Source organism: Triturus cristatus, chromosome 7 (genome assembly GCF_964204655.1).
Source record: "Triturus cristatus chromosome 7, aTriCri1.1, whole genome shotgun sequence".
Lineage (NCBI taxonomy): Eukaryota > Metazoa > Chordata > Amphibia > Caudata > Salamandridae > Triturus > Triturus cristatus.
Genome location: NC_140590.1, coordinates 494,438,384 through 494,460,459, shown reverse-complemented (window position 1 = coordinate 494,460,459; position 22,076 = coordinate 494,438,384). Strand labels below are relative to the sequence as shown.

At 45.9% G+C, this 22,076-nt stretch overlaps 1 protein-coding gene across 4 annotated transcripts in view; it reads right to left on the bottom strand.

Moving 5' to 3' along the window:
- Positions 1–22,076, bottom strand: part of OGFOD3 (2-oxoglutarate and iron dependent oxygenase domain containing 3) — a 1,085,915-nt gene that overhangs the window by 207,828 nt on the left and 856,011 nt on the right. For all 4 annotated transcript variants that reach the window (XM_085616866.1, XM_085616868.1, XM_085616865.1 and 1 more), the window contains one exon: positions 9,832–9,955. In XM_085616866.1, coding sequence (XP_085472992.1) covers positions 9,832–9,955 — 124 coding nt within the window. The remainder of the gene's footprint in view (positions 1–9,831; positions 9,956–22,076) is intronic.

Below are 22,076 nucleotides of genomic sequence, written 5' to 3'. Positions count from 1 at the left end.
CAAAAAGAGGAGGGGCAATTGGTGGCGCCACAAGTGGCTGTGCTGAAGTAGAGGGAGTGGGGTGCGAGCGGGAACTAGGCTGACCCTGAGGAGTAGGATTGTTAATCATAGCTTGGGTGCTAATAACTTCCGTACAGCGAGAGTTGTGCAGTGGATCATGGTTTGGCTGCTGCTTCCCAATACCTTTGGTATTGATAAGGGATACCAACCTGTCTATTTTAGATGACAGGGTTTTTAGGAGAAGGTTTAGGGAATGATCTATATGCGACTGTAGATCTATTAGTAGAGTAGAAGCCCAGACCGGTGGATTAGAAATAGGAGGGTGTTGAGCCAGGACTGAAGGGGCAGGCCCAGCTGCAGGAGGAGCAGAATTTAAAGTCCTTTTTTTAGTTTTCTGTTTATTTTACTTTAACTTTGCCTGCTTCTTGGGGGCCACTATAGAAACAAAGGAGGATGATAATGGACCGACTTCCGGCAGCTCAGGCTCATCTAAAATCACCTGTGCACAAGGTAAATGGGTAAAAGATGGCAGCATAGATGACATAGCTTCCATATCCACCTGGTATGTGGACATATCAGCCGAACCATCGTGTGGGGGTGCCATAGTAAATGCAGGAGTAATGGACAGCCGTCTTTCCGTGTTTTCAATGGCTGTAGCAACCACCCCAATTGTTTTCTGCAGCATTTTATCTATCGCTGTCAGACTTAGGAGCGGGGGATTCGAGTTGGCTAGTTGTCTAGTCATAGGACGACTCGAAGAGGGTTTAGTGTGTTTCCCCATAACTCGGGTGGAGGCTAACAAGCTGGTGCAGTACTAATAGAAACCCCTATAAAAACAATAGCTAAATACTGAGCAATCAAATATAAAAAGATAAAACACTCTATGTATAGCTTATGGCTGAATACTATAAAACAAATAAAAGACACGACTCATTGTCAGTGGAGAATTAAAGTCCAGACTAACCCAGAGTTCACGACCAAGAGATGTTGCCCGACCCGGCCTCCTCCGGCCCCGGACGGCCACAGACGGTCCCGCCCTTGTCCCGGGCTTCTCCCGGCGCCGCCCGCGCGCTGTCCCGCGATGCGGAGGGCGGAGATGTTTTTAAGGCGCCTTCGGGCGCGAAATGCCGCTTCCGGGATAACAGGCAGAGGGCTAAGGAGCCTGGGGGATGTAGTCTTGGTGTACCCGTCTCGGTACTAGCGCCACACACACCACCACCGTGGCGAGAGGGAAAAAAGTCACACAGCCGCCTGCCCTCGCAAACCGCCAACAGGTAAGGGCAGCGCCTCCAGCAGGTGTCTGCAAATGGTTCAGGAGCCCCGCTCTGCCGGGAGCGGAGATGTTTTTAAGGCGCCTTCGGGCGCGAAATGCTGCTTCCGGGATCACAGGCAGAGGGCAAAGGAGCCTGGGGGATGTAGTCTTGGTGTACCCGTCTCGGTACTAGCGCCACACACACCACCACCGTGGCGAGAGGGAAAAAAGTCACACAGCCGCCTGCCCTCGCAAACCGCCAACAGGTAAGGGCAGCGCCTCCAGCAGGTGTCTGCAAATGGTTCAGGAGCCCCGCTCTGCCGGGGGCGGAGATGTTTTTAAGGCGCCTTCGGGCGCGAAATGCTGCTTCCGGGATCACAGGCAGAGGGCAAAGGAGCCTGGGGGATGTAGTCTTGGTGTACCCGTCTCGGTACTAGCGCCACACACACCACCACCGTGGCGAGAGGGAAAAAAGTCACACAGCCGCCTGCCCTCGCAAACCGCCAACAGGTAAGGGCAGCGCCTCCAGCAGGTGTCTGCAAATGGTTCAGGAGCCCCGCTCTGCCGGGGGCGGAGATGTTTTTAAGGCGCCTTCGGGCGCGAAATGCCGCTTCCGGGATCACAGGCAGAGGGCAAAGGAGCCTGGGGGATGTAGTCTTGGTGTACCCGTCTCGGTACTAGCGCCACACACACCACCACCGTGGCGAGAGGGAAAAAAGTCACACAGCCGCCTGCCCTCGCAAACCGCCAACAGGTAAGGGCAGCGCCTCCAGCAGGTGTCTGCAAATGGTTCAGGAGCCCCGCTCTGCCGGGGGCGGAGATGTTTTTAAGGCGCCTTCGGGCGCGAAATGCCGCTTCCGGGATCACAGGCAGAGGGCAAAGGAGCCTGGGGGATGTAGTCTTAGTGTACCCGTCTCGGTACTAGCGCCACACACACCACCACCGTGGCGAGAGGGAAAAAAGTCACACAGCCGCCTGCCCTCGCAAACCGCCAACAGGTAAGGGCAGCGCCTCCAGCAGGTGTCTGCAAATGGTTCAGGAGCCCTGTGGTTCAGAACCCGTGCACGAGCCGAGCACAGAAAATGTTTGCTAAGTAGATCATACAACAAACATCACGTAAAATATGATAAAGTCCTTTCAAAATTCAAAAAGGGGTTTTCTTAAACACGTTAAGTTTTGACATTAATATAACACATTATAGCACTCTACTTTAAAGTACTTAGTTGAAAGTGATTTTTTAAACATGAATTATGAATGAATGACGAGGCAAGACAGTTGCCGTCTAAACAGTGTACATGACCTAGATTAATATAGAGCAACATTATTGTCTATTAAATCAAACGTGATCGGTTTTTGTGCCACTGGTATTCCGAACTCACATACTTGAACGTGCTTTCATACTGATAATGAAGAACATGGAGGTTTAGAGAAATAAAATATTTCCCTAAGATCACATAATTTAAGGGGCGAAGGCATGATTTATCCAATTTTCTACTTTCACTTTATACAAATCAGCCACTAAATAGTTATTTAATTGACTTTCATTTTTCATGTTGACGCTTTGTTTGACCTCTTTGTTTTATCCTCTGCATTTATTATATAGCGCGAAGTTGACCGAAAAGTATTGGACAGCTTTACATGATCTTTAGGTACATGACACAAGGTCACATTCCTTTTTATAGGAACGCAGAGATTAAGCGATTTGCCTAGAATCACAGAATGTTGAGCCAGAGCCGAGACTTGAACCCGGCTCTGCCGTTCAGTAGTCGTCAGCTCTGGCCCCAGCATCACATCTTGGGTAGAAGGTGGGGGGCAGGCAGCAGCCACATGCCAGCTCTGCTCGACACTCCAACAGGACGCTGAGCCCAGCCAGACCCGGGCTTCAGGCTCCAGCATTCAGTGGCTCGCCCCGCTGTAGTTTTCACTTTGGCGGTCTCAGTTCAAAATACATGAGGACACGGTCTTCACCCGTGGGCAGGACAAGGCCAAAAGAGAGGGAAAGTTTCTCATAAAATCGGTATGCACTGGCTAAAAACCCCAAATCTGGATTTTCTGATAGGCGCTTTTTGTTTTCATTTTTATATTTTTCTCTTTAGTGTTCACTTGAGATGCGAATTTTACTGAGAAATCACTAACTCGCTTGCACATCTCTTTGGTGTGACTGATTTTCTCCCATGTACACATTCTGTATTTTTCGATTTATAGTAGGAGGATTTAGTGGAGTTTACCCTTTTGTTTTTTTCTGTTTAGGAGTTTGCCTGGATGTTATTGTCAATGCGCTTAGTTGAAATGATTTTTGCCACCCAGTGGTAAAGGGAATTTGTTCTCACTCAATCGTCCACACAGTAAAAAAATATGACGACCTTTCACAATGACGACCTGTTGAGTCACCATTGGTACTGTATTGTTCTAGCAAACAGGAGATGTTGAATTATGTTTTTCTGACATACAGGGTGTTCCCATTATTCATCCTGATGAAGACCCCTATATGATGCACTACCGACACTTTCTTCTGGCAGGTCGAAACGTCGACAGATTCCTCGTGTATGCCTGCATCCTTAAAAACATTCTGTTGGGACAACGGATTTTGTGAAAGCAGTACAAAATCCCAATTGCACAGACTTTAATCAACTTTGTTTTGACCAGACAACTTTGCTACCATATTGTTTGTGCATTTGTATATAAAATATTTTTTCTTCTTTTTGTATAAACACCAGTTGACGCACTGCAGGAGTACCCTTGCACTAACCATAGAGCACCCTTCTCTATAAAATGGACATTGTTGTGTACTACTGAATGCGTTCGATCAATCATAAATTGCTATTTTTCCAGTTTACTACTCCTATGTTTGTGTGTAGGAAGCAATCCACTGCTTTTTCTAAATATTCATAGTAAATCTGACAGGACCGTTTTTTGTGTAATATTACACACAGAGCTGCGCACATACCTGACCCTTCCTTTGCTAATCAATTGATTTCAATGTCCTTGTTGAGCCCCTTATGCCACTTATTTGGTTTGATCACTTTGCAGTCCCAGTTTTAATCTCCGTTGAAAAGGCCTCTGAGTTTAAGTCGGGTTCTTTGACCCTCACTTTGACCCTCACTTTAGACACTGATCCAACTCGTCTCCCCGCTCCCTAGTTTAACAATTACTAGCTTTAAAGAAAAACTATAAATGCTTAGAACAAGCTTAGCGCTAATATTACACCCAAGAGGATAAAGCAAAGTTTAACCTGGCTATGAGAGAGTGTCGCAGAGCTTGTAGAACAGCCTTGGCGATCTACTTCTCTGATAAAATTGGTAGTGCTTAAAATTCTTCAAAACAACTATTTCAAATTGTGAAGTCTCTAATGGATCCTACTACTGTATTGCCTCTTATGTCGCTTGGTTGAACACATAGTAATGATCTTGCTTATTTTTTTGCAGAAAAAGTGGCTGACATTCATGCTTCTTTTACCTCCACCCACGCTGGGGAAGTCTCTCCACCTCCCCTGTGCCTCCTGAATGTTTTTTGGCATCCCTCTGTCCCATCGATAACATACATTTTATGGTTCTGTTGGACACCACCAAGTCTGGATCTCCAATAAACCCACTGCCGCCTGATATTCCAAGAAAGGTTTGCCTGACGTTCTCTTTAACTATGGTAAACCTTCTCAATTGCTCATTATTGAAGGGTTTAATATCCTGGGCGTGGAAACACGCAATGGTAGACCACTACTTAAGAAACCTAATTTGGAAGTTACAGAATGGGTTAATTATCTGACCATTTCGCTGAAGATGACATATGCAAAAATTCTTGAAAAGCACCTCATGGTAAACCTACAAAAGACTAAAAAAATGATCAAAGGGAACAAAATCAAAAAGGTGGGCGAGTGGTTCCTAAACAGCAGCAAGATTCCTATAGATAACACTAACATGTACCTGGGTGTCTTAATTGACAACTGAGGCTCCTTCCTGCCACACAAAAATACATTTGAAAATGGGCAGGATTTCTTTAATATGCTTTTAGAAAAGAAGCTAAGAGCCTGTCTGGGCCCTCCTTGAGGCCTCTTCTGGAAGTAATCAGGGCAAAACAGATCCCAACCATGTCATGCAGCTCTGAAGACCAGTACAACAGAAACGCACAGCTTCTCAACACCCTGGTCTTACATACACTCAGGAAGGTCTTCTCACTACTACCCCCGCCCCCTGGGTATCCCTCTCCCAAATACGGCTGGAGTTTGGTTTGGACTTACCAGCCAAAACGTAATGCACCAGGGGTCATTCGTAAAATTCTGTCACAGACTCTGTAGCCCGAAACCCGACTGTTAGACTTGGCATCTTTTGGCATGTTTGCCCCGAGTTTTTACTTTCTGCCCTCCCGGTTTTGACTCTGTTTTTGTTGGTGTAACGTTTTGGCGCGCTTTTCGCACTGCTGATCAGTGGTAAGGTGCTGGTGCTCCCGTGGTAAATGGTGTTATGATTGGATGTTTGACTTACTTGTCAGTCCCCAGTAAAGGGCACTGCGGGAGCCGGGGCTTGTGAGTCAAATGCTACTCGTGGGCCTGCAGCACGGGTTGTGCCACCCACATACGTAGCCCGAAAAAGGTGTAAGTGAATGAAGTTTGGTATGCCTGAACTCAGCGTCTAAAGACGCAGCCTTTAGCGAGGGTGACCTTTTCATTCTGAGTTCATAAAGGCCACTTTTAGAAAGTGGGTATTATTTTGCTCGGTCATCCCGTGTGCTTCTGCTGGAGTCTGGTTTTTGGACGACAGATGGCTAGGAAGCAGGGTGGCTCCCGATACTCTACGTAGGTCAGGAAAGGGCTAAATAGACCTGGGTTGCGATGGGGGGGAAGAGGGAGGAGATTTCCTTGCACCTCAAAGGGCCTGGTCTGCCTCTGACAAAGCAGTCTCCACCTCCTGCCAGGAATTCACGCCAGAAAAGGCCCTACTGGTTCTGGCCGGACACAGACACCCTCTGCCTGGTAGATCAAATGATTTTTGTGTACAAATACTGGGGGGCCCAGACCCCTAAACGGTAGAACTCATCTGGATCAAGAAGACTGCCAAGAAGAAGAGCAGGAGAAGCTGCAAGAATGAACGACTGCTTTGCTGCTTGCTTTGCTGGGCCGACCTGCAGTGGCTGCTTCTGTCTTGGGCAGTGAAAAGCCTGGACTGGACTTTCTGCAACCGCATTGGTGAGACTCTCTGAGGGCTTGAAGTAGAGCTTCCCCCTGTTCACGGAGTCTTAGGAACATCAAAGACTCCAGGTTCTTCGACCCGCAGCACTGGGGACTGTGTGTTTCGTACTGCAACCAGAAGAACACCACCAAGACGATCCTGCTGACCCCATGCCCTGAAGGCACCGCAGAGGGCGCCACTGCAACGCCGCACCTCGACCCTGGTCTCACCGTAGATGCCGCTGATGCCATCACCAAGCTGCTGCTCGTACTGCGACCTGTGGGAACTGCACTCTGCACTGCCTTGCTTCACGCCGAAGCTTTGGCACCGCAGAGGGCACCGCCGCAATGCCGCACCGCAACCCTGGTCTCACCAACGACGCCTGCTGATGCCATCACCGAGCCGCTGCTCGCACCGCGACCTGTGGGTACCGTACTCTACACCACCTCGCTACACGACGAAGCCGTGGCCTCCCTGACGCCGCCACTTCCCACCGAGATCGACGCCGCTGCTTGCACCGTGGTTTGGGGGCTCTGCTCGTAAGTTATAAGATGCACCGCTCCCATCCCACACCGCAGCCTTGGCCCACCGACGCCGGTGCCATCGACTCCCGCTCGTCAGCCGACGACAGCGCTTCAGCAACGACGACGACGCTGCTTCCACCGTGACCTGCTAGCAACGTGACTAGCACCGTCTCCCTCTCGCACCGCGACCCTGGTCTCACCGACGCCATCTGATGCTACCACCGAGCCGCTGCTCGCACCGCCACCTGGGGCACTGCACGCCGCACCGCTGCCCTTCGCACCGCAGCATCCGACGCCTGTTGGCGCCAGCGCTCCTGATCCCATCAGAAAGGAGCTGGACCTGCAACGTGAGTGACTTCAATGGCCTCATTGCCCTGCATCTCTGAAAGGTACTGTTTGCGGGTCTTTCCGACACCGTAGCTGGCCTGCGACCCCACGGTCAGCCAGAACTGCTTTTGGATTTGTGTGTTCACGACGCCATGGAAGGCCGGACGAAGCTATCCACACAAGGAACTCTTTTTAATCAACGTATGTTTGAACTGTGAACTTTTAAGTATAGTATTGTGGATTTTTATCGTTTTAGGTCTTGTTTTAATTAAATAAAAATATTGTATATTTTTCTAAACTGGTGTGGTGTCCTTTTGTAGTGCGTACACTGTATTACTGTCGGTCATGTGCAAATGGTTTACACACTGCCTCTAAGATAAGCCTGGCTGCTCGTGCCAAGCTACCAAGGGGGTGAGCAGGGGTTATTTTAGACGTGTAACTCCTTATCCTGACTAGAGTGGTGGTCTTTGCCTGGCTTTGGCCCACGCCCTAGCCTACTAAAAATCCCATTTCTAACACCGACACACTAATCAACTCATTTGGACGAAAATGCAGAACCGAGTGATCCTCCGCAGTGGCCAGGGCATTCCTTGGTCAGGCACTTTTAAACATACAACTAGGTGGACAATGGAGCCCAGTAATTTCATTTTTGGCCTTCAAAGCTGTAGTCAACAAAGCCATGCAGGGTCTCTGCTTCATCAAGGACAAGAGTTTGCAGGCAAGGCGATCCCACGCCTAACTGATTACAAATAACTACAAGGCCCTGTACCCACAATCCTACTTGACAGCCAGCCTCTCCTCAACAGTTAAACTGCAGGTCATCATGTATCGACTCAGTGAGTTACTGACTTTAGACCAGGCCCAAGCTAGCACAAGCCAGACAGTAGGGAGAAATGCCAGTTATGTAACTATGGCTGGGAAACCATTGAACACATAATATGCACTTGCCCTGCTCTCCTGAAGAAACACAGACACTGGATCAAATTATTTTTTCTAACAAGAGGAATACGAATGTGCAGAAGAGCTGTGATTGAGTCCCTGCTGGCCACCAATCTCAGGCTAACTGCTCGCTTTGTTACATTCCTGAGCTGAGCAGCAAAGAAGGCAAACATCCAATCTGCAGTGTCTCCCTAAATAACCATTGAGCAAAGATAACAGTCATATCAATCTGGCTATTGGCCCCCCAATTTACAGTATGCTCTTCTGCATTCCACTGCCTGGATTTTTTTCTAAAAATGTTAAATCTTCATGACTTGATTGTATGAGTTTGTGGCAATATAAGTAGCTCCACAAGAGCAGCAGTTATGTGAATTACTATACTATCTTTTAACATTTTTGTATGCAATGGTTTTATTAAAAGTGTGTTCTTCTGCCTGCACTTCTTCCTAAAGACTTTAATCTTAATGAATTGGTTTAACCCATTTTAGGTAGACCCATAAGAGTGGCACTCCCGTGAACTACTGCACTATTTTTAATTCTTTTGTATACAATTGTTTTTAATAACTGTGCATGTACTTAAATAAATAAATATAATGTGAATGGCACAGCAGGAAACCATGGCTGAAAGGGGGATGGGTTTTTGCCCTATTCTGTATAGATGTACTCTAAATACGTACAGATTACAATGGTTTGGCCATGAATGGGGCAGGCACCATTCACACCAAACCTGGGGACCAGAAAGGAATCATGATTATCAGGCTTTCCCCAACTTTGCACTAAATTTCCACCCTCTTCCTTGAACTGACCAGAATACATTACCATGAAGGACCAGGAAAAAGTAGACTTGGATCCAGATTCCAAAGAGAAGAATAGCACGACAGTAGATTTGCTGGTTTTCATGACTATTTTCCAAGAGAGCACTTGAATCTCCCCGCATAAGTGGATGTCTCTTCAAACAATGTAATTCTCCTGTCCATACTCACGAAAGATCCAGCAGTAATGGACCTCATCTTACTCGAATGGTGAGACTTATACAAATCTCCGGTCACAAAAGTTACATTATGAAAAATATTCAGCCTTCCACTTCCACTAAGGCTTTATCCAATGAAGAATGCAGTCAGAATTATCTCAAGCATTGACAGTTGACATGTTGTCATCTAATGTGGTTGGCAAGTTCTGCCATGACTTCTAAATAAAATGTTCTAGTGGAGAAGGTGAAGATGTCCTACACTGGTTTGAATTTGACACTAAGGACAGATACCAAGACAAATTATGGTTCAAAATCGTCTGTGAAGCTCTGTGTACAATTCTCTGCAGTGCTCAAGGAAGGAGATGGAATTCCAGACCTTCTTACAAGATGGATGTTCAAACACACTGTTTACTAGATGTCTAGTTTAATGGCTATGATTTGCAGCCCTTGCAGTAGACTCAGCGTCGGCGTCCTCTATGTCAGAGTGAAGACTCATATGGACAACCAAAAGTCAAAGTACAAGCAAACAGGGCAGAGTGACAAACAACGTGAGTGGAATGAGCACCCCAAGATACTTGTGACTTTTGTTTCTACATTCTGCTTGCCTGCCTCTTCCAAGACGAGCTACTAAAATAAAATAAAAGAAGTCAGCCTTACCAACTCTGGGTTCAATTGTCTTGTTGGCACCTTCATCCATAAACACAAATCGCCCACCGCCAAAATCTTTGGCATAGTCTGAGAGGTAGAGTAAGGATGTGTAATCAAATGAGCCATAGGTGACCTGAAAAATAAAATGAAAGCATAAGATGATGCTTATTAGATCAGAATTTCTTCTATGGTGAAGTTGTTAGGTTAATCAACATGCAGGTCTGTTATTCACAGGTTTCATAAAATGCAATAGAATTCGATAAAGTGTTAAATTGTTTCTTCCTGAACAGCAGTGGCACATTTCAGAGATAAGGGGAGATAATGTCATAGACAAAATCGTACAAGAAATAACTATATTCGCACGTTCCCCATTGTACATGATAGAGGGAGGAATGGGATGTATAAGGTAGAAGCCCACAACATTCTAAGACCTCCAGACCCACATGCGGACATTTCAGGTTAGGGATAATTTTAAGTCCCTGTTAGTAACAACAGGCCCATGTATAGAAATAGAGACTGATGAAACACTGTGGGTTCGGGCAGAAATAGACAGGTCACATCACATGTTAATGCCAGGAAATATCTTGCAGTTAGTTAGCTGAGCTGACGCACGGAAGTAGATCATGTCCTCCTCCAGACTCGGGAAACCTAACAGAAAATCAGTGACTAGCACAGATGTCACAGAAATAGGAAACCACCATCCCCATCTGCTAGAAGGACGAGCTGAGATGCGCCAATTACATTGTTTGGAATTGTTTGGAAACAACTGAGAAAAATGTATGCAGACATACCAGACATTGGGTATCTTATGGGGCAGATAATGCAGCTAAATGTGGATCTAACCCAATTCCTTAGTAGAATGAAGGAAAAATGGATGCAGAAAGTTGGGGAAAGTTGGGACATAACTGGAGGAAACACAGTACTGTTTTATAATATAGTGAAAAAGAGACTACCAGCTGAAGTGCAGCTAAACTAGACAACATAGTGGCATTAGATGCCAAACCATGGACAGAGATACAAGCACACATAATACACTTCTGTAAGAAGAGACAGAAAAAGGAAAAGAGCGAAAAAGCCAAAATAAAAAAAGCAGCAGCAAATTTGGTCCAGCAGAAGTTGGCCAAGAAAACAGAGGGAGAATTTGCCACCGCTGCTACCCCATTTGCCGCAGGACCCCTGGGTGTGCCACCTGTAAGCACTGCAATGCTACCCCAAAATTATGCCCAGGGAAGAAATAACAAGAATGGAAGACGAAAGGAGGAAGGTTTGGAGAAAATAGATCAAACACATGCGAGAGTGGACAGACATGCCACTACAGCAGGACGCCAGGACTGCCTGTTCAAAAAGAGTGATGAACGTAACAACCAGGCAAGGGCAACATACGGCTAACAAATGGCAGCACCTGGTGGCATTGTGGCACAATCCGTCTTGAGTCCCCAAGTGATATAGCTCCCACAGCCCCAAGTACAACTACAGCCTCAACAGAAATTACAGCCCCAGCCATTACAGCTGCCCATGCCCCAAATGCAGTAGGGACCACAAAAGACAGTACAGCCCATCTTACAGCACGAGAACCCAAAAGGAGGGGTAACTGTGAGGGGCAGGAACCCCTTTCAACAAAACTACATGGGAGGATATGCCCAATAATGGTGCACACAGAGCAGTTGCATGTGCCAGCCTTATTGGTAACCCACAGGCCAGATGAGGAACCCACTGTGATGGTAGCCATAAATGACCAGGAGTACAGCTTTCTCATTGACACTGGGGCCTGCAGGTCCTGTGAGAAAGGCCTTCCACTATCATATTCGTCAATGGACACACAGGGGTTCTCCATGGCTGTGATGAGGGTTCCATTTACTAGATCTGTGGAAATGAACTAGGGGGTCATATAATAACTGCAGTCTTTTATTCTCCCCAACGGCCCCGCCGAATGGTTAGGACACGTTCTTATGGCAAATTAAATATGTCCATCCACTTTGAGGAGAATAGGGCAATAAAATATGTTCAACATCCAGCAATGTCTCTCGCGCGCGCATCAGAACAATGGTAACACACCTCCCAACCAGTGACCAGGTCAGGGCTAGATCCACAGACATCTCAGCCTTCACTAGAGCAGTATATACCATCATAGCAGAAACACCAGAATTAACAGGGAAACTAGTTGAATTGACAAGGAACTTTCTCTTCCAATGGCAGAGCCCCCGTTCTGAGAAGTCTGGTTCTGATGTTTCAGGTAAAGACCTCATCCTGGAGATAGAAGCTCTGGAGATATATTTCCCACCTATGGAATAGTAATGGCAAGTGACCACACCAATGCGATGTGGGCCTTCATCATCTTTCATGATCCTACCGTAAAAGTGAGAGATATCAGATGACTGTTTACCAAGACAGTATACCACTACACACCATTTTTGAAAAAAGATCTGCGGTACCAAGAAATGTCTCAAGCCCTTCCAAGGATAATAACTTTGCGTAGGTGTCTCCTAACTTGTGGACAAAAGGCTCCCATGACATAGGCCTCATCTGCAAGGAAGTACCATTCGAAATAACTTTAAAGGAAGGAGCAATACTACCAAGAGTGAGACAATACCCTCTAGCTAAAAAAGCAGAGCAGGACATTTCAGCCGTTACACGGTAGAGCAGGGAGTTATATACCCAGGTGTATCCCCTTGCAACACACCGATTTACTCTGTTATGAAGGTCAAGGGTGGATTGTGGTGCATGATTGAAGACCTCTGACACCTTAATGAAATAGAGATACCAGAATTCCCTGTAGCCCAGACCCTTCAGTTACCCTCCCCAACATACCCCCAGATGCTAAATGCTTTTTAGTCACAGACCTAAAGAATGCATTTTCAGCATTTCCCTACACCCAGACAGTCACTATTTGATCGCATTTTCATAACGTGGTTCTCTGTACCTCCATTCTCATTCACATCAAGGATACTGTGAGTCCCCTAGCATCTTCAACAGACGGTCAAAAATGACCCTCTCAATTTTCAATGCAACAGCAAGGTGTTCCAGTATGCCGATGACTTGCTGATCTGCAGTGCTACACAAGAGCAGAGCAGAAAGGACACTGTGTCCATGCTGTGCACCCTTGCACAACAGGGCTACAAAGTGGACAGAGACAAATTATAGTATTGTCAGGAGGAAGACCAGTATTTGGGTCAACTGCTGTCGGCCTCAGTCCACCGAGTTACGCCTGAAAGAGCAGCATCCATCAAACAGAGCCCCAGACTGTGACGGAAATGCAAAAGTTCCTGGGTTTATGTAACTATGTCAGTGGAGAACACTGTCTCTGTATACAGCACACTAAAATGAAGTACACCGTGCAGCGAGTTCAGTAAGAACCAGATTGGTATACAGAGGCAAAAGTAGATAATACTAACAATCTATTTGTGGTAGTGTGGGCGAGCAGTTAGGCTTATCAGAGGGTAGTGCTGAGCATTTGTTGTACTCACAGAGGCAATAAATGAGGCACACACTCAAGAATAAATCCGAGACCTTCGTTCTACAGTAGGTACTTTTTAAGATATGAATTTTACAAGTCCACAAAATAAATCACTTTAGTCAAGCCTAATGTTCCACCAGCGGATTCTCTGGAGTGTACCGGATTCGTCCAGGAGCAGGGTGCCGAGGTTGTTAGAAGCTGGTGCGCTACGAAGAAGGGGGCCACTTGAAAACACACTGCACAAGGGTACTTAGCGGTAAGTTTGAGGGTTCCCACTCAAGGGAGCAAGCCCCAAGGGGCTCAGGACCACGGAAGCACAGGTGGTGCAGAGAAGATAGGTCAGCCGTGCGTCGTATGTAAAGAAGTCCTTGGGGTCAGGAGTAGGCAGTTTGGAGAGGCGATTCCGGGACAGCTGGCCACTCACGAAGGGGGTCTCAAGGGTCTCAACGTCCCTCAATGGGTGCTTGCTTCCTGGGCATTTGGAGTCCGGATTGGACTCTATCTTGTTGAATGCTGCAGAGGGTCCGGTACCCCGGGTATTGGTGCGGCACGGCTCTGGTAGCACCTGGTGTTTCCAAACTTGAAGGAGAGAGAGATTTGGTACTCCGGGGCTTGTGTACCACTTTTGGTTCGGGTGCTGTGTGGGAGTCGCCGGGGAGCCGCAAGTTGGTGAAACCAGATTCTGCAGTTAGGTGTCTGCGGCTGCAGAGGAGCTGTACCTCTATCCAAGGGAGTACTCTAGCAATTTGTAGAAGGCTGGAGGAGCTCTGGGGCTCTTGGAGGCCTCACAGTTGCAGAACGAGACAGCAAACCACGATTGTCAAGTCCTTAAGGCAGCAGGCAGGGTTTGGTGCCAATTTTCTGCAGCAGGTCTTTAGTCCTCAGGTCAGCAGCTCTTTTTTGTCCCTTTCTTCTCTGTGTCCATAAAAACTGAGTTCAGGATCCAGCGATACCCCCTAAGTACAAAATTTAGGGGTGTTAATGGGGGTGGCAGGTAGTACCCAATGAGCTACCTACCTTAAAGACATCTACACCCTCTAAGTGACCACTACCTGTGGGAAGGAGAACTATCCTCACCCTAATTGGCTAATTCCCTCACAAACCAAGATGCAGGGAAATGAAAAGTGGGCTCCACATCTCCTGATCCACCTTAGGGGTGGTGCTGGCTGAATGGAGGCCCACCTCCTAATTTAACGAATTTTCCCGCCTGTCCTCCCCCTAAATGTGGACCAGGAAAGGGGGTTTGGCATCCTTCACAATCTGGAGATGCCTGGGTCGCATTTCAAAGGAGGCATCCCCTTTGAAGCTTCCCACCCTGGAAGGCCATCCTGGCTTAGCGGAGGTGTGAGGAGGTTCCTGGTCTCGGAGAGCGCTGGCTCTCATCCAATGAGGTCAGAAACATGTCTGGTGGTGGCAGGCTGGCTAAGACTAGTTGAAGACCACATCAGTGTTTGGTAGGTTTTCAGGGAAACCTCTAAAGGGTCTCCTGTGTTCATTTAATAATACTGGAATCAGTTAGGATTTATTAAGACGAGATGTTTGGTACCAAACATCTTAGGGTACTGTGAAGCCATCATGGAGCTAGGGAAACTCGTAATGACAAGTAGCCAGCCCATGTACTCTCTATGGCTTCCCTGTGCACTTACAATATCCAGGAATGACTCAGATATTGCAGCTATGTCCTCACATGGAATATAGTGCACCCTGCCTTAAGGTTGTAAAGCCTGCAGTGGGGTGACTTACCTATATCTGCCCCAAGACACTCAGTCTGCAATGGCAGCTTGCATAGTCTTGGTGAGGGGTCTCTAGGGTGGCACAGTTTGTGCTGCATTCCTAGTGGATCCTCTTCAGTCCCAATGCCCTAGGTACCAGGGGTAGCATTTACAAGAGGCTTACGGGGTGGCTCAAGTTGTGCCAATCGTGATACAGTTTTAGGAAAGCAATCTGGCACTGGGAACCTGGTTGGCAGAGACCAGTGCATTTTCAATTAGAAATCACAGTACACACCAGGCAAAAAGTGGGGTATAACCATGTCAAAAGAGACACTTTCCAACCATAGTACACTAATATGCAGACACAGAAGGACAGAATAACATGGACTGCTGAGGTGCAGCAAACCTTTTGCAAATTAAAGACAGAAATAGCAAATGCTCCAGTGTTAGGAACAACAGACTACAATAAAGAGTTTTTTTAAATTTTTTGCCACTTCAAAGGCCAGGTGATGACGGCTGTCCATACCCAAAAGTATCCTTCAGACCACAAACCCATTGCTTATTTTAGTGGCCTACTTGATTTTATTATGAAAGGCCATTAACCCTGCAAACAAGCACTAGCCACAGGTCGCATTGCAGTCATGGGTGCACCTCTGACATTAAACACTGAACATGCAGTGTTTCAATAATTCAAAAAGCTAGAACAACACTAACAACACAGAGTATCAGGCTATGAAATAATATTATCTTGTTATGGATGGTTGGTTTTAGGGAATAACGCTCCCAAAAAATCCACAAAGTATTTATTGCTCAGGTATTGGCAATGCCGTGCTTGTGAGATAGGGAGACCCACCCGCTCCCCAACATGTGATCTAAGACCACAGAACTAATACTCAAAAAATCCTCTAGCACACGCCCACATATGATAACAAACACTGATCGAAAATGGTCAGTTGTCTTTTCTTTTTGTTTCTTTGTGATCTTTTGTTCAGTTGTTATAATCTTTAGCCACAAAACCACAAAAAACAATATTTGTTTAATTGCACAATGGGAAATTTCCAGCGACTTACTCAGGGCTAAAAAAGTACAGAAAAACACATTCTATTGTAATGTAATACATTATTTTTACATGTAATTTCTATCCCAGTATCGTGATTTCTGTGTTGAACATCTTCCAAGTTAAAAAAATCTTCAAATCCCACCTTCAAGGAAATAGCTTCTACAATCTCCCGAACACAAGGGCCCTTTAAGGGACTGCAAATTAATTATATCAATATGATTGACAGATGCAATCATTATCGCTACCTCATTGTTGTAGTCGGTTCATTCTCAAGGTGGATCGAAGCAGAACCTTGTGCCCACTGTGATGCCAAGTCTGCTGCTAATTTTCTGATCCACGAGGTGATACCCCGGTGGGGCATTCCCGAAGGGAACAGATCTGACAATGTCACACACTTTGTAAATAATATCTTCTCCCACTTCACCACCCTGTTAGGAATAACGCACAAACCTTCGTCAGCTTATCACTCCCAAAGCAATGGCATTGTGGAGCACCTCAATGGACTCAAGAACAAAATAAGTAAACTGTGTATTGAAACATAACTTGTTGTACTGTCTCCCACTAGCACTCTTAGCACTGAGAAGCACCCAAGGATCAGATCACCATTTGACCACACATCAGATAGTAACACAGGGAATAACGAACATATTCGTGCCACCAACTAGCCATAAGTTGCAGACTGAGAGTGTGCATATAGTTGTACAAACTGAAATTACTGTTTATATGGCACAGCTAACACAAGCCGGAAAGTTCTTCTCTAAACAGGTTACACGTGCAGCCGAAAAGCAGGTCAACGCACCTTCAGCAGATGACAAACATACACCCTTGCTATTGTGAACTTTAGTCTATATCAGGAACTTTGTTCGCAAGTGGAAGGACAGCAGATTTAACAGATCCTTCCCTGTGACAGCCAGCACAGCTACAGCAGTGAAACTATGGATTAATCTCACAGACATCTGCCTGGCCCCAACCTTGCCATCTATCCCTTTGGAAACTGAGCAGGAAAAAGAGGGGAGGGGGACAGGATAAGCAACCAGAATGAAGCCTCCCTCTACCACTCCAACAAGAGACACTACTTCTTTCAAGTTATACATTTCAGTTTTGTTTTTCCTCCTCAGTTCGCTAATACTGATGCTTTTAGCCCTCATCTATTTCTATGGGTTAGATGTATCAAAAAAATGCTTTGCGATTCCCTAATTGCGAATCTTTGCGATTCGCAATTAAGGAATTGCAAAGCGTCATGCGTCAAAGTGTGTAGTACACTGTCTGCGATTCCTAAGGGGTCGCAAATGACCTACCTCTTGAATATTAATGAGATAGGTCGCAATTTACGACCCCCTAGGAATCGCTAAAATCACGGGGATGGTGGCCTGCTGGAGTCAGCAGACCATCATGTCAGTGATTTTCTTTCAATAAAGCAACTGGTTTTCCTTAAAGGGCCACTGCCTGCTCTTAAAAAATGCATTTACAAACATTCACAAAGAGGACACCTTCCCATTTGTGAATGGGTTACCACCTACTTGAAGTAGGTGCTAATATGCGAATGTTTTATGACCACATTTACGGTCACAAAACATTCATACATACCGATGCGATTCGGTATTAGGAAGGGACGCCCCAAAACTCGCCCTTCCTAATACCGAATCCCAAACCCAAAATTTGGGTTTGCTACATTTGAGAAGCCTTTTTTACATTTGCAAAAGGGCAGTTTCTGTGAATCGGCCCATTTGCGAACTTAAAAAGGCTTGATACATCTACCCCTATATCTTTTAACCTACATCAACTATTAAGCGCACACACAGAAATGCTGCTAATGAGACTGACCATCACTCCCTCAACAGTATAGGCACAACCACGTCCAAGCTGTTGTGTATGCTCCCTAATTCCCCATTCCTTCGCAGTAGACAAATTAAATCCCCACACATTACACAATGTTTCATGCACCTCTTTTTATGTAGAATAAAAGTACAGCTACAACCATCGCATATTATTCCTGAGACTCCACAAGTTAACACAACTAAATTTGACACCACCCAGTCCTTACCGAAAAACAAGAGATAATGAAGAAGAAATCAAGAATGAGGAAAACAGGGCAAAAAAGGATTTATGCCGATTGGGAAAAAAGGATATTACACCTCAGCATCTTAGGAAGGTCTGAACCACCATCCGCATGTAGTAACTATTTGGCTAAACCCTGCCCCAATGGCACATGTAGGCCAGTACTCAACATCACAGAATCAATATATGCCTATGATAAAAGGCATACCGGGGCCAAGTTCACATGCAGAGCAATATCATTAAGGAATCTGCATCCTACTCGACAGAGGAGAATCACCCGCCCTGATCTTGCTCAACCTCTCCGCAGCCTTTGACACGGTATCCCACCCCACACTCATCCATCGACAGCGCAAGATTGCAGACGTGCTCAGATGGATGGAATCCTTTCTCACAGGGCGCACCCAGAGAATCCATCTCCCTCTCTTCACTTAACAACCCAAGCACACCAACTGCGGCGTCCCTCAAGGCTCATCCCTTTTCAACATCTACATGACACCACTCGCAGATATCACCAGAATCCACGACATCAACATAATCCTCTACGCTGACGATATCCAGCTCGTCCTCTCACCCTCAGCAGACTCCACCTTGAGGCAGATCAACTTCCACAACTGTATGAAGAAGGTCTCAACCTGGATGAAGAACAACTGCCTAAAACTCAACACGGACAAAACTAAAGTTCTGATCTTTGGCAGACACATAGCCCTCTGGAATGACTTCTGGTAGCCATCAGAACTCTGACCCACCCCTACTCTGAAAGACCACGCCCGCAACCTGAGCATCATCCTGGACAGCAAACCCTCCATAAAACATCAGGACAACGCCGTCTCCTCAGCCTGCTTCCATACTCTCCTCATGCTTCGAAAAGTTTTCAAGTGGCCCCCCATCAGCACCAGAAAAACAGCGACCCATGCCCTAATCACCAGCCAGCTAGACTACGGCAATGCACTCTATTCAGGCACCACCACTGAGCTTATGAAGAGACTCCAGACGATCCAGAACGCAACAGCCAGACTGATCCTCAACCTGCCCAAGAAGACCCACAACACAGAGCACCTGAAAGACCTTCATTGGCTCCCCATAGACTGATAGTAACGTAGCACAGATATGTGCAGGACTTATCGACGGCCATGGGAGAGGGGGGTGCAAGAAAATTGGGTTGGCCTGCCGCAATTATGTGCCAGCCAAAGATGCGGACAATGGGACATTGACTGAGGCCATTTAGTAACTTGCTAACTTGCTAACCCACGCCGCCCTCATACAGGTAGTGATCGCCCTGGTGTTCTCTCATCTTGACTTCTCGGATTCAATCTATTTAGGCCTGCCTCTGTTTTTACTTAAACGCCTCCAGCTGGTGCAAAACCAAGCTGCGAGACTTGTTCACAAACAACCTAAATGGCAATCTGCTAGCCCCTTACTAATAAAACTCCACTGGCTCCCAATCGCACAACGGGCAGCTTTCAAGATAGGGTGCCTAATTTTTAAGGCCCTCCATTGTAGGAGTCCTACATTTATTAACTGCCTGATATCGAGGCAAGTTGCGTCCCGCAACTTGCGCTCAGCACACCTCCACTTACTTACCACCCCCACCTTTCAGCTTAAACGCCAGGGAGGGTGTAGGTTTTCTTATCTGGGCCCCAAATTCTGGAACTCCCTACCATTAGGGATTCGATCATGTAACAACCTCTTGGGGTTTAGAAAAATGCTCAAAACATGGCTATTTGAATAGGCCCATGCGTAATCCGTCGTTGTCTTGATACTGTCCATAGGAAAGCGCCAAGAAACCTTCCGGTGTATGTGCGCTATAGAAGTTTTTATTAACATAACATGACCTAACATTCAGACATTGCATGACCTACAAAAGAAAATGGTGGGGGGGGGGGCCTGACAGGTGGTTCAAGGGCTGATTCAAATGGGTGCCATTCTGGATGTCAGAGTTGTTCAAGGCTTTGTTGCCTCTGGTTGTAGTGTTTACTCCTTGCCTTGTCTTATTTTTCAGCTGGTAATAGCATGCTGCAATAGGATGACAGCTTAGATAAGAGGGGCGTATATAATTAGGGAAAATGCTAAGGATGGCAGGTGACAGATTAGTGAGTATGAGGTGATCTCCCTAGAAGATGGGAGGGTAGAAGAGGTAGTTGAAGAATAAGCCAGAGGGAGGGAATGATGCAGACCCTCCAGATTCAGGAATTCTAACAGAACATTGGTGATTAGCACATATGTCACAGTAATAGGTCACCACCATCCCCATCTGCTAGAAGGACAAGCCGAGATGCACCAATCACATTAGGGACTGTTTCCTTTCCACATGTGCTGCTGTCACATAGACTCCTTGATAAAGCACGTACATAGGATGGGACACTAGGTGTGCGTCCTGCCTTTGGACATAAAGCAGCACATGACCGCTTCTGCCAAAACCACACTTCAAACTTAAAGGCTAGTTAGCTTGTAGGGAGAAACCACATGCAAAAGGTCAGATAGCTTGCCCCAATCAGCACTGAGCAATATATAACCATGCGCTGTGTAGTTAGATAAATATAACTTTAATACCGCTTGAATTCTGAAAACCGAAACCCTTAGAAGGGGTTTGGCAAATCACGCGAGGTGAAGTCCACATACATGTGCTTTTGTTTGTGAGAAATTGCTACATCTGTTGATGCTATCTTGTATGTTGCATACACAAATGATGAACTTGTAACCCTTTCTGTTGCGGTTTTAAAGCATAAAGACTGCTGTTTTCGAACTGTACTTCAGACATCAGGTTCCAGTGTCTATGGAGCGAGCTGATCACCCCAGCTGTTATAATGCATTAAATCCATATTACTTTTTCAATTGTCTCTTTGTATTTAACAGATTTCCCACCAACATACAGAAGGTAACAAGCTTTTAATTATTAGGTCATTAATTATGATTATAAAGAAGTGTTTTTGTGTTCCATTTTCTCCTATTGCTACAATATCAAATGTATCTTACAAGTAATTAAATTAATATCAACCTGCCTTGTCACTGCATGGAGCACACTGAACTAACTTGCCAGTGCTTTGAGCAGCAATTTTCTAGAGGTGTGTATTTTAAACCTGGAGTCGTCTCTCTGTCTTTTCCACAATAACGTCTTTGAGGGACAAATGTCTGCATTCACTTCTACCATCAAATGAATTGCAACAGGAATGATGACAGCAAAACCAACTTGAAAAAAGCACTGGTGCTGCAGACGTCGTATTCTGTTACTTGATCATTGTATGGGGGCAATATCTCCAGGGCGGCACCTGCACCAATTAATTGGATTATCGGGAAAAAAGTGTCCAGAAAACTTGTTGGCACTGCTCAATTAAATATTACTCAATTTATGGACTTAGTAATTATTATGGACTCATTTATTTTTGACAAGAGTCAGGTTTGACCAGAAGATGAGTTCAGTTGTCAGCAGAGAAAACTTCACTCACCGATCCAACTTGTCTGAATTTTTAATACCTTTGATAAAACCTCAACAAAATAAAGGAAACAAAAATGGCTCTTTATACTGAGTGACTGCCTACCCTAGACATTCATTCATTAGCAAAGAATATTTTGCAAATAGTTTCCCATAAAACTGTTCCTGTGAAAGGAGCAAGAGTTTTTTGGGAGGGAGAAACAGTAATGCGTGTGTAGAGATAAAAGATTCATGGCAGGCAAAAGAAACAAGCTCTTAGGATTGATGCCTACAGGTCTTCCTTCGGACCTACGGCTAACAGGGTCCCGACTATTAATGAATGTGAATGTCTGCAATAATCATGTGCATTATTTTTTTTTACCAACTATTGAAGACAGTAAATACTGCTCACACCCATATTTTTAGTTTAAATGTTGAATGCAAGATACAGGATGGCTGTTGCCAACAGAAAAACAATTAGGGCATTCCATCCCCACATCTTCCTTTCAGCTTAAGTTATCTCTAGGTCTCACCTGAAGGGACTAGACCAGGTCTCCACCC